The following is a 17750-nucleotide window of genomic DNA, read 5'->3' as shown; positions in this document are numbered from 1 at the left end:
ACACACCTACTCATTCAAGGGTTTTTCTTTATTTTTAACATGAAATAACACATGGAATCATGTAGTAACCAAAAAAGTGTTAAACAAATCAAAATATATTTATATTTGAGATTCTTCAAAGTAGCCACCCTTTGCCTTAATGACAGCTTTGCACACTCTTGGTATTCTCTCAACCAGCTTCACCTGGAATGCTTTTCCAACAGTCTTGAAGGAGTTCACACAAATGCTGAGCACTTGTTGGCTGCTTTTCCTTCACTCTGCGGTCCAACTCATTCCAAACCATGTCAATTGGGTTGAGGTCAGGTGATTCTGGAGTCCAGGTCATCTGATGCAGCACTCCATCACTCTCCTTCTTGGTCAAATAGCCCTTGTACAGCCTGGAGGTGTGTTGGGTCATTGTCCTGTTGAAAACAAATGATAATCACACTAAGCGTAAACCAGATGGAATGGCGTATGGCTGCAGAATGCTGTGGTAGCCATGCTCATTAAGTGTGCTTTGAATTCTAAATAAATCACTGACAGTGTCACCAGCAAAGCAACCCCTCTTCCTCCATGCTTCTCGTGGGAACCACACATGCGGAGATCATCTGTTCACCAACTCTGCGTCTCACAAAGACGTGGCGGTTGGAACCAATGTTTTAAAATTTGGACTCATCAATCAAAACAGATTTCCACTGGTCAAATGTTCATTGCTCATGTTTCTTGGCCCAAGCAAGTCTCTTCTTATTATTGGTGTCCGTTAGTAGTGGTTTCTTTGCAGCAAATCGACCATGAAGGCCTGATTCACACAGTCTTCTTTGAACAGTTGATGTTGAGATGTGTCGGTTTCTTGAACTCTGTGAAGCATTTATTTGGGCTTCAATTTCTGAGGCTGGTAACTCTAATGAACGTATCCTCTGCAGCAGAGGTAACTCTGGGTCTTCCTTTCCTGTGGCGGTCTTCATGAGAGTCAGTTTCATCATAGCGCTTGATGGTTTTGCGACTGCACTTGAAGAAACTTTTAAGGTTGGTGAAATTTTACGAACTGACTGACATTTATGTCTTAAAGTAATGATGGACTGTCGTTTCTCAATGCCTATTTGAGCTGTTCTTGCCATAATATGGTATTTTACCAAATAGGACTATCTTCTGTATACCACCTCTACTTTATCACAACTCAACTGATTGGCTCAAACACATTAAGAGGGAAAGAAATTCCACAAATTAACTTTAAACAAGGCACATCTGTTAATTGAAATGCATTCCAGGTAACTACCTCATGAAGCTGGTTGAGAGAATGGCAAGAGTGTGCAAAGCTTCCATCCAGGCAAAGGGTGGCTACTTTGAAGATATAAAATATATTTGGATTTGTTTAACACTTTTTTGGTTACTACATGATTCCATGTGTTATTTCATAGTTTTGAAGTCTTCACTATTATTCTACAATGTAGAAAATAGTAACAATAAAGAAAAACCCTGGAATGAGTAGGTGTGTCCAAACTTTTGACTTGACCTTTTCCACATTTTGTTAGGTTACAGCCTTATTCTTTATTTATTTTTGAAATGTTTATCTTTTTTTAACTAGGCATGATAGATTGTTATTTACAAAGACGGCCTACCACAGCCAAACCCTAACCCGGGACGACGCTGGGCCAATGGTGCGCCGCACTATGGGACTCCCAATCACGGCCTGTCGTGATACAGCCTGGAATCTAACTAGGGTCTGTAGTCAATCAATCAAATGTATTCATAAAGCCCTTTTTACATCAGCCAATGTCACAAAGTGCTGTACAGAAACACAGCCTAAAACCCCAAACAGCAAGCAAAGCAGATATTTAGGCACGGTGGCTAGGAAAAACTCCCTAAAAAGGCAGGAACCTAGGAAGAAACCTAGAGAGGAACCAGGCTCTGAGGGGTGGCCAGTCCTCTTCTGACTGTGCTGGGTTGAGATTTTTACAGAACATGGCCAAGATGTTCAAATGTTCATAGATGACCAGCAGGGTCAAAGAATAATAATCACAGTGGTTGTAGAGGGTGCAACAGGTCAGCACCTCATGAGTAAGTGTCAGTTGGCTTTACATAGCATAGGTAGAGAGAGAGATCCGAAAACAGCAGGTCCGGGACAAGGTAGCACGTCCAGTGAACAGGTCAGGGTAGTGACGTCTCTAGCACTGAGATGCAGTGCCTTAGACTGCAGCGCCACTCGGGAGCAATTGTTTTTTTTTACCTCATTAATCTACAGACAATACCCCATAATGACAAAGCAAAAACAGGTTTTTATATATATTTTTGCTAATTTATTACAAATAAAAACCTAAAATATCACATTTACATAAGTATTCAGACCTGCAGATCCTCTCAAGCTCGGTCAGGTTGAATGGGGAGCATTGCTGCATAGCCATTTTCAGGTCTCTCCATAGATGTTAGGTCAGGTTCAAGTCCGGGCTCTGGCTGGTCCACTCCAGGACATTCAGAGACTTGTCCTGAAGCCATTCCTGCATTGGCTTGGCTTAGGATTGTTGTTGGAAGGTGAACCTTCACCCCAGTGTGAGGTCCTGAGCGCTCTGGAGCAGGTTTTCATCAGGGATATCTCTGTACTTTTCTCCGTTCATCTATCCTTCGATCCTAACTAGTCTCCCAGTCCCTGCCGCTGAAAAACACCACCATGTTTCACCGTAGGGATGGTGCCAGGTTTCCTCCAGATGTGACTCTTGGCATTCAGGCCAAAGAGTTGAATGTTGGTTTACTCAGGTCTGCGAGTCTTTAGGTGCCTTTTGGCAAACTCCACGCAGGCTTTCATGTGCCTTTTACTGAGGAGTGGCTTCCGTCTGGCCCCTCTACCATGAAGGCCTGATTGGTGGAGTGCTGCAGAGATGGGAAAACCTTACAGAAGGACAACCATGTCCACAGAGGAACTCTAGAGCTCTGTCAGAGTGACCCTCGTGTTCTTGGTCACCTCCCTGACCAAGGCCCTTTCCCTTGATTGATCAGTTTGTCCGGGTGGCCATCTCTAGGAAGAGTCTTGGTGGTTCCAAACTTCTTCCATTTAAGAATGATGGAGGCCACTATGTTCTTGGGGACCTTCAATGCTGCAGAAATGTTTTGGTACCCTTCCCCCGATCTGTGCCTCGACACAATCCTGTCTTGGAGATCTACGGACAATTCCTTCGACCTCATGGCTTGGTTTTTGCTCTGACATGCACTGTCAACTGTGAGACCTTACATAGACAGGTGTGAGCCTATCCAAATCATGTCCAATCAATTGAATTTACCACAGGTAGACTCCAATCAAGTTGTAGAAACATCTCAAGGATGATAAATGGAAACAGGATGCACCTGAGCATAATTTCGAGTCTCAAAGCAAAGTATCTGAATATTTATGTAAATAAGGTATTTCTGTATTATATTTTTTATAAATTAGCTAAAATGTCGAAAAACAGTTATCTCTTTTTCATTATGGGGTATTGTGTGTAGACTGGTGAGGATTTATTTTATTTGATCAATTTTAGAATAAGGCTGTAACGTGACAAAATGTGGAAAAATTCAAGGGGTCAGAATACTTTCCGAAGGAACTATATACACTGAGTATACAAAACATTAGGAACCCCTTCCTAATATTGAGTTACACCCCCGTTTGACCTCAATTTGTCGGGACATGGACTCTACAAGGTGTTGAAAGCGTTCTACGTGGATGCCGACCCATGTTGACTCCAATGCTTCCCACAGTTTTGTCAAGTTGGCTGGGTGTCCTTTGGGTGGTGGACCATTCTTGATACAAATGGGAAACTTTTGAATGTCAAAAACGCATCAATGTTGCAGTTCTTGACACAAACCGGTGCACCTGGCACCTAATACCATACCCCGTTCAAAGGCACTTAAAAATGTTATCTTGCCCTTTCACCCTCTGCATGGCACACAAACACAATGCATGTCTCAATTGTCTCAATGCTTAAACATTCTTATTTAACCTGTTTCCTCCCCTCCCCTACAGTGATGGAAGTGGATTTAACAAGTAACATCAATAAAGGATCATAGCTTTCACCTGGATTTACATGGTCAGTCTGTCATGGAAAGTTTTGTACTGTCGGTGTATATACATGTGTGTTTGTGTGTGTGTGTGTGTGTGTGTGTGTGTGTGCGTGTGTGTGTGTGTGTGTGTGCATGTGCTGAGATGTCTCAGGAATTCTCCAATGCTCCAAGCACCATGTCGGCACCTGCCAGTTAGGATAACAAACACACGCACTTCAACTTATTTTTCAGTGTGTAAAACTAAGCAACTCAATCCGTTCAGGAACTTTTGTCAGGCTGTGGCTTCATCCCCATCGTCCCCCTAGACAGTGCGAATGTAAGAGGTGACTAAACTATGCCTTCTCAATACAGGATTCTCTAGGACCTAAGCACTTCCACAGAGCACTCGAAGACAATAATCGTTGTTCCTGTAGTGACAGATGTCTTTGTAACGCACCTTGTTGAGCAATTGACTTACAGCCAGTCGAGAGATGAGCATCATCATCCTCTCACAGAGACTAAATACAGTCCTATTTCTGTAACACCAACCCAGACTAGGAGACTTGGAGGGAAGTATTGTAGAATTTCAGTCTTTGGATGTAACCGTTTTTTGTTATTGTTTTTTAAACCAGATCCAATGCATTATTTATATTTATGTCCACTGTCTCAACTGCAGTTTTGTATTTTTTTTCTGAATAAATTATAGACTACACACTACCACAGGGAAGAGTAATGGAAAAGTGTATTAGTAGGCACTTTTCAGCCACAGTTTCCTGTTAGCCGATACATGGAAAAACTATATGTACTGTACCTCTCTTCCTCTCTCTCTATTCTCCACCCCCCCCCCCCCCCTCTCTCTTGTGGCCAAAGTGAGTACATTTCACTTAAGCTGCATTGTGCAAGAAAAAAAACAACTGTTCCCTCCAAATGGTCCACATAGCCAAACAGCCACGTCCGATATGCCTGGAATCTCAATTTCTCAAAGTCAGGAAGGGTTCATTCCCATGGTCCCTCTGTCCCACCCCTAGCCCTTAGAAATCATTACGGAATCGCTGACAATCATTTGCATGGAGGAATATTTATACGAGGCCTGTGAGAAACATTAAAGCTGAGTATAAAAAGTTTTATTGGTATTGATAAGAACGTCCAGGAAATAAAACAGATTGAGATCCAACATTTTTATTGTAATACCGTTAACAGGATCAGAGCAAAACACATCATTCAGTAGGAGCCTGATCAGGAAGATTAGCCGGGATGAATCATCAATTACAACTGTAGAGACTGCGATTAACTAGCATGTGCATGGCTTGTGTTACCCTGATGGATTTGCCATGAACTAACCTCTCCAAGGTTGTACTACAGTGACATCTAGTGGCATTATAACAGAGAGTAAAAGTCACAATAATTATCCAAGCACACTTTGCTGGAGGAGAGAGGTCAGGGGTTGCACAAGTTGAAAGCTATCCTTTCAGACATCTCCGGAAACGTCAATCAAACGGCTGGCTGCCCTTATGGGCTATTACACAGTAGACCTACTCTACAACAAAACCAGCTGAATGTACAGAAAACTTTACCAGAAAATTAGAAAAGTGTGAGTGTTCGCTCAGATAGAACATTCTAAAGAGCTTGACATTGATTTGAGAAAAGAGGTGAAATTGCAAAACCTTAATTACCTAACTGTCCATGTGGGATCTGGCATCCTCATTTATCATGATGTAAAATGGATGGACCTTGGAAGTTTTAAAAGGTTGTTCTATACTGTATCTTCTCAGGAGAATACTGATGGAGATTTGAAATAGAGTCAGCAGTTTTACCCTCTGCTAAGATTCTCTGCATCAGCCTTCCCTAGGGAAGAAGTGAAGAAAAAGTTGTAGATATATGTTGAAATATATTATGTAATAGCCACTGATTGATAACTATTGGGAAGTGTTGATTGTGAAGGAATGTATTAATTGATGAAACACCTGTATAGGTGCATTTTGGATTTAACCCAGTTTTAGGGGTTGGATTCATTAGCAAGCACATCAAGTTGAGCTTGAAGGGCATGAGAAACTGACAGCTTGTTTGAGGGATCATGTAGGAAACTGCACTGCAGCAACATCGAACCTAAGGGTGTTTTCACACGGTCCCTTTCAGGTAATTTTTATGAATTTAGTGCGGTTCGGTTCATCTTGAGAGGTGGTCTGTGTTCGGTTCGCTTGAATTCCACGGTCTGTTTGCCTTTTTTAGGTCAATTCGAACACAAAGCTCCCAGGATCGCTGTAGGTGTCTCTTGTGTGTGTTCGCACGTGGCAAGCATTTATACATTCACTCTGCCAAAACAGCACACAGCTACAGTCACTCACCCTTCTAGAAAACTTGAAACAGTCCAACCAGGTCTTGTGCCTTGAAGTCGCCCAGGCTAGCTGTTGCTAGCCAACTTCTTTCACCAATTTGCTTCAGCTGGCTGGTGTGCGACTGTGGCAAAATTGGTTTGACATTTGATAGCCTGTCTCTGGGGCTAGTTAGGGACCATCAATAAATTACACAATGCAAATCAAATCAAACGTATTTATAAAGCCCTTCTTACATCAGCTGATATCTCAAAGTGCTGTACAGAAACTCAGCCTAAAACCCCAAACAGCAAGCAATGCAGGTGTAGAAAGCACGGTGGCTAGGAAAAACTCCCCAAAAAGGCCAAAACCTAGGAAGAAACCTAGAGAGGAACCAGGCTATGAGGGGTGGCCAGCCCTCTTCTGGCTGTGCCAGGTGGCGATTATAACAGAACATGGCCAAGATGTTCAAATGTTCTTAAATGACCAGCATGGTCAAATAATAATAATCACAGTAGTTGTCGAGGGTGCAACAGGTCAGCAACTCAGGATTAAATGTCAGTTGGCTTTTCATAGCCGATCATTCAGAGTATATCTACCGCTCCTGCTGTCTCTAGTGAATTGAAAACAGCAGGTCTGGGACAGGTAGCATGTCCGGTGAACAGGTCAGGGTTCCATAGCCGCAGGCAGAACAGTTGAAACTGGAGCAGCAGCACTGCCAGGTGGACTGGGGACAGCAAGGAATCATCATGCCAGGTAGTCCTGAGGCATGGTCCTAGGGCTCAGGTTCTCTGAGAGAGAGAAAGAAAGAGAGAAAGAGAGAATTAGAGAGCGCACACTTAAATTCACACAGGACACCGGATAAGACTGAAGAAAAACTCCAGATATAACAGACTGACCCTAGCCCCCCGACACATAAACTACTGCAGCATAAATACCGGAGGCTGAGACAGGAGGGGTCAGGAGACACTGTGGCCCCATCCGATGATACCCCCGGACAGGGCCAAACAGGCAGGATATAACCCCACCCACTTTGCCAAAGCACAACCCCCACACCACTATAGGCATATCTTCAACCACCAACTTACCATCCTGAGACAAGGCCGAGTATAGCCCACAAAGCCACGAAACACAACCCAAGCGGGGGCGCCAACCCAGACAGGAAGACCAAGTCAGTGACTCAACCCACTCAGGTGACGTACCCCTCCTAGGGACGACATGGAAGAGCACCAGTAAGCCAGTGACTCAGCCCCTGTAATAGGGTTAGAAGTAGAGAATCCCAGTGGAGATGTAAATGCGACAATATTTTCATGTTGCAAATCTTTTAGTTGTCTTATTTAATGCTTTCAATATTTGTACGTGAATTTCTGCCATTTATAGTTGGTTTGAGGTTTTTTAAGTCATTGAAATTTGGAGCTATTGACATTTAAAAATATTGTCCCATGTACATCGGTGGGCTTGTGAGCAGGATTGGAAGTAAACCCAACCCAATGAATGTTACGGTAGCCTACCCTTCATTCCGTGACATACTATTTTTTTCCTATCATCTCGCAAATCTCAGTTTTTGATGAGACTGACTTTATGACCAAAATTATCCCATTTACACGTTGTAGTCAATTTTTACAGTAGAATAAATGTTTCTGACTCATTTCAATGCCACATAGGCTGATTTCAAAACGAGAAGTTGCTTTTAAGGGGCAGTCGATCTTTAAGATTATAACAGGTAACATCAAGATAACACCTGTTGACATCAATGATGTATATAAATAAACCCTGGATTGCTGATGTTATGTATTGTCCAATGAGAGGCTTTGAAGCCACCGGTCGGCCATATTGGCACTCCCCAGAAAAAGCAGTCATCCATACGAATGAATGGAATTGTACAATATTTCAATTAAATGTTTCAAGGACAAATTACATGTATTTAAGTATGTTTTGTTGTAGTGGGGACTGTAAAATTAACTTTCAAAAAAATATACATTAAGGAAAATGTTTTCAGATATTTTTATGTTTAGCTCACATAATATAATTTAAAAGTATGCATTTAAGTGTCTGTAATAGAATAAAAGTGGCAAAAACAAATGTAGACATTAATAAATGCATTTCCATAACTTCCTAAATATTTTTTACAACGGTGGGGGAGTGCCAAGATGGGAGCGCAGTGGCTTCAAAACAGCTCCCCTGTTAGTCATCTAGGGCAGGTATTCCCAAACTGGCAATGCCGTCGGGGATACGCCAAATAAAAATGTGATTCAAAAACATTTTTATATATGTATTTTTTATTTTATTTTAAACTTTTTTTTCCTTCACATTTTCAAACAGTCCATTTATATTTTCCAACGGGGCTACACATTTGGGTGAGGTTTTTTTCTCGCCTGAGTATCCTTGTTTCAATGCCATAAACAAAATCTAGTGTTCAGCGAAATAACAACACAATGTCAAATACAGGTAGCCTTGTCAAATAATTAACATCCAATCACATTAACCGTTACTTGGTCACGGGAATTTCACTAACGTTCTGTTTGTAGCCAAACGTAGCTGCTGCTCATGTTGGTATCTGTACTGATGGCGCAAAAGCCATGACAGGGAGACATAGTGGAGTGGTAACGCACGTGCAAGCAGTTGCTCCCGACGCCACAGATGATTTTATTTTATTTTTGGCAGTGAAACGAGGCTACGAGGCGAGAGAAAACAAGAGAACCTCATCGAAATTGCAACAAGTAGTTCTGTGAAAATGTAATTTAATCAGAAGCCACTGACAGATTTATTGTATTGTATAGTGTGTGTGTGTGGCAGGCTTACAATGATGGCAAAAAAACAACATTTGAGAGTGCGCTGACCCTGGTGCTAGAGGGGATACGCAGCTAGAGGTTGAACGTTTGAAGGGGTATGGAACTATAAAAAGTTTGGGAACCACTGAGCTAGGGTATATATGGGGAGTAACATATTACATGTAATCAGTTACATGTAACAGATTACAAAAAAACTGTAACTCTAATCCATTACTTACCAGCAAAAATATTGTAATCATATTACAGATACTTTTGAAAAAATTGATGATTACCTTTAGGATTACTTTTAAATTAAAAAACAATGTTTGCAAACAAATTATTTGACACTTTTCTGTTTTCTCAAAAAAATCCAAATCAGCATTGAAAAAAGTTTACATTTGTTCAGCCTGAGCAAGTCTGGCCGCAAGTCAGAGACCACTATGATAACACACCAAAATAGTTTGATGGATTGCGGGAAAAGAGCAGGAATAGGCTTTTGTAGGCTACAGTCCAAGTCATGTCTTCCAACGGTGCGACTGCTGTCAGTATCCAAAGATTATCCAACATGAATAAACACTTGGAGGTAAGGAAGACAGCAGTGGTGTAGCCTACGGGCGATACGGATATCACTTACTGATATCTATTGCACTCCACACTGCCCTTTCCCACCTGGACAAAAGGAACACCTATGTGAGAATGCTATTCATTGACTACAGCTCAGCGTTCAACACCATAGTGCCCTCAAAACTTATCAATAAGCTAAGGACCCTGGGACTAAACACCTCTCTGTGCAACTAGATCCTGGACTTCCTGACGGACCGACCCCATGTGGTAAGGGTAGGTAAAAACACATCCGCCATGCTGATTCTGAACACAGGGGCCCCTCAGGGGCACTACAGAGGGTAGTGCGAATGGCCCAGTACAACACTGGGGCCAAGCTTCCTGCCATCCAGGACCTCTATACCAGGCGGTGTCAGAGGAAGGCCCTAAAAATTGTCAAAGACTCCAGCCACCCTAGTTTAAGACTGTTCTCTCTGCTACAGCACGGCAAGTGGTACCGGAGCGCCAAGTCTAGGTCCAAGAGGCTTCTAAACAGCTTCTACCCCCAAGCCATAAGACTCCTGAACACCTAATCAAATGGCTACCCAGACTATTTTCATTGCCCCCCCCCCCCCCTTTTACACTGCTGCTACTCTCTGTTGTTATCATATATGCATAGTCACTTTAAGAACTCTACCTACATGTACATATTACCCCAATTAACCGGTGCCCCCGGACATTGACTTGTACCCTGTATATAATCTCACTATTGTTGTTTTACTGCTGCTCTTCAATTACGTAGTTGTTACTTTTATTTCTTATTTTTATCAGTATTTTTTAACTGCATTGTTGGTTAGGGGCTAGTAAGTAAGTATTTCACTGTAAGGTGTAACCCGTAGTATTTGGAGCATGTGACTAATACAATTTGATTTGATGTCTACATAACGCATTGAGGTGAATCACACTGCTGCTCTCTCATTTAGCTATTTACGCCTTACAGATTGTGGTTGTTGTGGATGGCTGTTCACAAATGTAGGCTATATGAGTATTTTAACCCAATAATGGTTGAATTGAACAAGTTTAAACTGCCTATCTAGCATTGTTTTTGCAACCAGTAGACAGCCAGTGAAAAATGCGCTCTCGCAACAGCTGCATAGTGCAGATCCCATCCTTTGGAATACAATTTTGACAGAGGTTCTCCCAACTCCTCCATGGTATTGTTCTCCATACTGTGGGGCTTTTATTGCTCATTCTAATTCGTGCTGATTCAAAAACGTAAGTCCATAGGCCTTAACGGACACATCCTCAAACTCGCGCCCTTTTTATAGACACATTTCTGCAAATTATTGAGTATTCAAAGTGTCACCAACAAACAATATAAACAATAGGCCTATAGCAGATGCAGACTATGGCATACATGTTTCACATGCAAATAGCACTTTTCAGTAGTGCTCAAAGCATGCCATTCTATAAGAGCAGTATTTCTCTAAACAATGACCCCAATCAACAAAATCAAAATCATAAACAACAGAGGAGGCTAATTACAATTTGGCTAATCTATATTTCCATATTTCCAAGTGCTATTCTTGAATATAAAGGGGTAATAAATTAATTGTAATTAATGGAAATCTGACCGAGTTTGGTTTTTAATGTAAAGATATAGCCAAATCATATTAATATCTGTAGTAAAAAAAGATGACTTAGAAGAAGCCTACATAACCATAAAGTAAAATGCAACATACGTTTATGACAAGCTATGTACACTCTAACATTGACTTATTCTACAATAGATGTCGTTCAATTGGTAATATTAATTTTTGTCTTCTAATGCATTTTACGGGGAAAGTAATCTAAAAGTAACTGAAAGTAATCCGATTACGTTACCGAGTTTGGGTAATCCCAAAGTTACTTTACTGATTACAGTTTTGGACAGGTAACTAGTAATTGTAACGGATTACATTTAGAAAGCAACCTACCCAACCCTGGGTATATATAAATATTTGGTTGACATCAAGTAATTTCATAACTGATTAAAAGGTTCTCGGAACGTTTGAAATTTCAATTTGAAAGTCTTCCGGATTTTTGAAAGGGACGGACCCGAAGTGTGTAACAGTGTTTACACTCCGTCACGAAATCGAAGCATTTGTATATTTATCTGTCAAACATTTGTCTTTTATTTAGCTAGCTAGCTAATGCCCTTTAGTACTTGTATCAATGGAAGACATGGAGCATAATAAGGCACCCTCTGTCATCGATCGGTATTACACTCGATGGTATAAAACAGGTAACTTATTAGCTAACTAGACATATTTTAGCTAACGTAACCAGTGTTCACCACTGACACTGGGTGTCGACATGAGACCAACACGTGTGTTTTGGCTTTGGGTATGGTAGCTAGCCTGACAGCTTTTGCGATGTATTTTCATAGAATTTGCAGTTGACTAATTTCTTTAAGAACTGGCTGGTCCCAAAAACCTCAAATCCGTATCCCTCCTTGTTCATGGTTGCGGACCACTGGCGTATTTTTTTTATGAATGAATAAAGTTGTAACGAACGATGTATTCTTCTTTGTGCTTAGATATCAAGGGCAAGGATTGTGAAGACCAGTGCGTTCTTCAGCATTCCAACAGGTAGCTGGCTAAGATAATGTGTTCATTTCCTACTTAAAATTGCCAATGTGCAGCTCATAAACAAAACTGCAGCTCATCAACGCGTTACTTTGGGACACAACACTCCCGATGTTGTCCCAAAGCTAATCAACAATTTGCTTTACTACCTCCACAGACAACATTATTTATTTTCTGTAAATTTAAACATGGCGCTAATGTCTTCCTGTGGATCTCTTTTGACAGAATCTGTGTCATCACCCTGGCAGAGAGTCACCCTATCCTTCAGAACGGGAGGTCAATCAAGAGCATCAACTATCAGATCAGCGCTGGCTGCAGTCGCCTGCATAACAGAGTGTCTGGAAAGTCAAAGAGAGTATGTACCAATGTTTATAAATCCTGGTTTTGAAGATGCTGTGTTTTGGCCATGGAGAGGTTTTGAATCAATGGGTTGGCCATATTGGCACTCTTCAGAAAAGTAGTCTTCTATATTTCATTAAAATGTAGGCTATTTAATGTATTTATTTATTTTTATAGTGGGGAGGGTAACATTAGTACCAAAAAAAAAAACTTTAAGGAAAGTGTTTTAATATACACTTTCATTTAGCATTTAAAAAAAATGTTTAGCTCACCTATAATTTAAAAGTATGCAATAGAATAAACCAGGCCCCAAAAAGTGCTGAGCGATTAGTGCTTCTTGAGGTCTGTTCGGTTTTGATTATTTAGGTTGAATGCTGTAACAATACAGAGTAAAACAATTAACCAACAATTAACTGCTTATCACTTATTCACCATAAATATTTTAAAGTAAAGTAATGTAAATAAATTAAGTTGTGTATATTACATTTTTTATTTTATAACTTTATTTAATTCCAAGTCATCATCTCATCTCTATAGAGCTGCTGCCTGACAAAATCAACATTTTTGTAGTTCTTCAAAGGTAATAAGGCATACTTTTATGACTGCTGAATACCAACTGTTATTCACTTAGATCATGTATTTTCAGGTAGAGGTGCCTTGCGAAGCAACAGCTGCTCTCTATATCCCCTCACAATTGCCATTCTGCTCTCCAGGCTGCAGCACACTAACCTAATGTAGCAGGCCGGACAAGTAGATGCACAATGGATTATGGGTATTGTAGTTAATTACCAAGTTATGTGCGTTAATATTGGCCTGTTGGAAACTACAACTCCCTCGGACATCTCACAGTTCAGGCTGGATCTGATTTATCTCTTGAGAAACTGAAATGTGAGCATCGAGCTCACATAAAAAAATAGAATTCAAATTAATGAAACCTACTTTTCAATTAATCGATCAGCACTACTAAAAACAAATGTAGACATTAGTAAATGTCTTCTATAGTTAAATATTTTATACAATGGTGTGGGAGTGCCAAGTTGGAGGTGTGGTGGCGTCAAAACAAATCATTGGTATGTACTGCTAAAACTGAAGTGATGTTTTGTTGTTGTTGTTAATATAGTCTGGTATATTATTACATTTTAGTCATTTAGCAGACACTCTGCAACTTACAGAAGAAATTAGGGTGAAGTGCCTTGAGCAAGGGTACAGACTTTTCACCTAGTCTGCATCAGGATTTGAACTAGCGACCTTTCGGTTACTGGCCCAAAGCTCTTAACGGCGAAGCTACCTGCCGTAAGGATACTCTGCCATATTAGGACTATTATTATATTTTACACTACTATTACATATACTGTGGTATTGACATCCTTTGATTTTCTGACTTGTGATGGTCAAACTAACACGTGTCTTCTTCATTTCCAGGGAGGACAGTTCCTCACAGAGTTTGCTCCTTTGTGTAGAATAACATGTACAGATGGTGTGGAGTACACCATTTACAGGTCATTACAACCTTTGCTGCTCTTGTATTATGATTTTCACCTCTGCAGATAATCTACCCTTTATGGTTAGTGCCAGTCACTACTCTAAGATCTTTTTAAATTAGCCTGAATTATAATCCTGGTTAATCTTTTCAGCTGCATAAGGGGTCGGCTATTGGAGGTCAATGAGGATATTCTTGAAAGACCAGAACTTTTACTGGGAAAGGTGAGAAACATTTCCATAAGCTTCCTACCAGTTAAAATACATTTTTGGTCAATCTAATGTTCTCCATTTGCATATACCCCATTGAGATGGTAAATCACATTACCATTAACATGGCTAACTGTCCTACCTGTCTTTCATGTGTCTTTGACCAGCCTTCCACTGAGGGATACATTGCGGTCATCCTCCCTAAAATAGAGGAGAGCAAGACGGTCACTAATGGTCTCCTTAGCAGAGAGGAGTACGAGAGCGTTGTCTCTAAACGGACCAAAAGCACCCAGCCAGAGCCACAGCCGGAGCCACAGCCAGAGCCAGAGCCATGCTGAGGAATGAGGTCACAGGGACTCCTCACACTCTCCTCAGCCCAGCTGGAGTGACCTTTCCTGGGGCAGCTCTGTTGGAGGGGGTCCCTCGTCTCAGGCCCAGCCAGACCTAGGTACTTACATCACAGCATAGTGCATGCCCCTGTCCAGATATGGACTTATGCCCGTGGTGGATGACAGTGCAGATATCTGGGGTGCTGGAGGTAATGCACTGTGCCTTTAAGTTCTCTAGCCTCTACCTTACCTGTAGGCAGTCCAGGGCAAATACTGTTTTGTTTGCTTTGATGTAACATGAAGAAATTCAGAGCCAGTTAAGTTTTATGAGATACCTTTTTTAAAATGTTTTGCTCTTTATTATGATCGTTGATGGAACATGACATTTATTTTCAAAGGAGGAAGTCTAAGATAATTCCATTATGTCAGTTATTAAGTGACTATGTACCAAATAAGCCCGCGTTTTTGTTCTGTTAGAAAAATGTATTTTTTGTTTACTGTACATACCTTAATAAATTACACAATCAAACCTGTTTTAAGAAAAATAATGTTTATTTAGATTTGTGTTCTGTTTATCAATCATTCAACTGTCAAAAGGATAGATGGTCTAAAAGTACATCTGTTTCTGCACATCTGTGGTTTCTTTACTCAACAGAAGATGACATTAGCTACAGCCATACACAATCAACTCTAAAGCTTTATATGGTTATGCAGTCTTCACACTAACCATTCAGGTTTAGTAGTAACAGAATCGTCACCTCAGTGGCTATAGCTACAGGTAACTGCCAAAATAAAGGAAACGCCAACATAGTGTCTGGAACTCAAAACAGCTTCAATTCACCTTGGCATAGTGTCTGGAACTCTATTGGAGGGATGCGACACCATTCCTCCACTAGAAATTCCATAATTTTGTGTTTTGTTAATGGTAGTGTCGCTCCAAAATCTCCCATAAGTGTTCAATTGGGTGGAGATCTGGTGAATTTAAAATATATATATATATTTTTTAACCTTTATTTAACTAGGCAAGTCAGTTAAGAACAAATTCTTATTTTCAATGACGGCCTAGGAACAGTGGGTTAACTGCCTGTTCAGGGGCAGAACAACAGATTTGTACCTTGTCAGCTTTAAAGGGTGTGAGACACACACACCCCTTAAACCCCCTGTGCTCCTTTGAGACCCCTCTTATAAAGTCACAGATCTCTTCTAGCCATGGTAGCCAAAATACTGGGCAACTGGGTGTTTTTATACATATCCCTAAGCATGATGGGAAGTTCATTACTTTATCAACTCAGGAACCACACATGTGTGGAGGCACCTGCTTTCAATAGAGTTTGTATCTGACTTTTACTCAAGTGTTTCCTTTATTTTGGCAGTTACCTGTATATATCTATGCTTCAAGTACCATAATAATACACAATAGCCCACAAGGCAGTCTTAGCCTGCATCCCAAATGACACCATTTTCTAGTGTTTTCCAAACTAGGGGTCACGAGAGAAACTGGAAAAAAAGAAAATAAATTGCGCTTGGTTCATAGAACAGGTCATCATCAGTAACTTCCGGTAGCCACTAGATGCAGTTATAATAATGTTTCTGTTTTCTTCCTACAGATGTGGCTCAGTCTTTTGAATGGTTTAAGCTATACAATATTATGACCCCATCACTGAAAGATAAGACTCTCAGGAACACCTACAATGCCCACAAGCCACACAGGACTAATTAGAACAGGCACTACATCAGGGGGGAAAATAACATGTTCTTCTCTACACAGAAGATGCACTTCAGTCACTTCAAACCATTCTTTAGATTGAAATACTGTCAAAAGTAGTGTCAGACTGATTTGTAATACTGTCGTTGCCCCAATTAAAAAAGTAAACAGACATTGATTACATACATCAAAATTCTGACCAAAATGGGGTCGTGGGCCAAAATATTTTGCGAAACTAGGTGCACTACTTTTGACCAGAGACCTATGAGCGCTGGTCAAAAGTAGTGCACTGAATAGGGTGCCATTTGGGACATAACCTTAATTACAAGTACACTTCATAAGGAACAGCTACTAAACCACAGTTGATTTGACTCATGCGCTAGGCCAGCAATCTTTTACATGTCTTCTGAAAAATGCATAAAACAGTATACCACAAACACTGAATGTGATTCAATACTCTAAAGACAGTAGAAAGTCAATTGGATAAAATTGTCTCCGCCTCTGCTGAAATGGAGCAATAATAAGAGCCTTATTTTTCAGTCTATTAGCAAGCCAAGTGTCATAATACCCTGATTAAACCATCCATTTACTCTCTTATTTGGCATCAAAGTGAGAGCATTGATTTCACTCAATAATTACTAAACCATGATGGGATTTGGTTGGCGTACAACAGTGAGAGAAACAGCAGAAAGCTGGTCTGCTACCAGATCTGTTTGGGCTGTCCTGCCAACTCCTCATGACAATGGCCATAGGAGTTGATAAGACAGCCAAAACTGATCTGGGACCAGGCAATCAGAAAGCTGGTTTAACAGCCAAAATCACAGGGATTGATAAAAGGAGATTAAAAGACCTGTCAGGTGATGGCATCATGCACTGGCGATGGATTTCATTACAGCATATTTTTAAAAAATATTTGTTCTTACATCTGCTGTATTTGGCTGAGATGTGCTACAGGTAACAGTTACACCACAAAGCAAATGGGCTGATTACACTGACAGAGGCGCGTGTGAGTGGTGGGTGCACTGCCATTATGTCTGCGTGAGTGACGTTTCATGTATGTCGCCCCCTGGTGGTCGACAATGGTACGCTCCAACTCTGATAGGTGATACAGGTTAGGGATCAAAGGTCGCTGGACTGGACTACTTGCTCTCCAGGAAGGTGAGGTTGGCCATATGCTGCTCAAGGGATTTGACCCCGAAGCCGTTGCTGTTCTTGCCGTTGAGCACGTCGTCTTTGACGGCCGTGGACGACTGCCTGTCCCTCCAGCTTTGTGGAGAACCCAGACTGCTTCTCTCTGACTTATACTGGACACACAGACACAGGATAAGGTAGAGTAATAAAACATTGGAAAATGACCACCATTGATTGATATATTCATCTGTACTTAAAAAAAAGTGTACTCAAACCCCAGTAAACATTGCTAAGAGGGTGCACTTGAACCACTTGGTAGA

At 40.9% G+C, this 17750-nt stretch overlaps 2 protein-coding genes across 7 annotated transcripts in view; one reads left to right on the top strand and one right to left on the bottom strand.

Annotated features, from left to right (window-relative positions):
- Positions 1 to 11700: 11700 nt before the first annotated feature.
- Positions 11701 to 15139, top strand: LOC139392056 (actin binding transcription modulator). Its single transcript, XM_071139723.1, has 6 exons — positions 11701 to 11894; positions 12189 to 12240; positions 12463 to 12592; positions 13999 to 14075; positions 14211 to 14280; positions 14433 to 15139. The coding sequence occupies exons 1-6, from the start codon at positions 11825 to 11827 to the stop codon at positions 14601 to 14603; spliced, it is 570 nt and encodes a 189-aa protein (XP_070995824.1). The 5' UTR covers positions 11701 to 11824; the 3' UTR covers positions 14604 to 15139.
- Positions 15128 to 17750, bottom strand: part of LOC139392055 (catenin (cadherin-associated protein), alpha-like 1) — a 139416-nt gene continuing 136793 nt past the window's right edge. For all 6 annotated transcript variants that reach the window (XM_071139716.1, XM_071139720.1, XM_071139718.1 and 3 more), the window contains exon 19: positions 15128 to 17603. In XM_071139716.1, the coding sequence (XP_070995817.1) occupies positions 17439 to 17603 (165 nt within the window). In that variant the 3' untranslated portion in view covers positions 15128 to 17438. The remainder of the gene's footprint in view (positions 17604 to 17750) is intronic.

Source organism: Oncorhynchus clarkii, chromosome 32, assembly GCF_045791955.1.
Source record: "Oncorhynchus clarkii lewisi isolate Uvic-CL-2024 chromosome 32, UVic_Ocla_1.0, whole genome shotgun sequence".
Classification (NCBI taxonomy): domain Eukaryota; kingdom Metazoa; phylum Chordata; class Actinopteri; order Salmoniformes; family Salmonidae; genus Oncorhynchus; species Oncorhynchus clarkii.
This window is presented reverse-complemented; position numbering and strand designations above follow the sequence as displayed.

Coding starts and splice junctions, on each gene's coding strand:
- LOC139392056 (XM_071139723.1), top strand. CDS start 11,825: ATGGAAGACATGGAGCATAATAAGGCACCCTCTGTCATCGATCGGTAT. Junction 14,076..14,210: donor GTGGAGTACACCATTTACAG/GTCATTACAACC, acceptor TAATCTTTTCAG/CTGCATAAGGGGTCGGCTAT. Junction 14,281..14,432: donor CAGAACTTTTACTGGGAAAG/GTGAGAAACATT, acceptor GTCTTTGACCAG/CCTTCCACTGAGGGATACAT.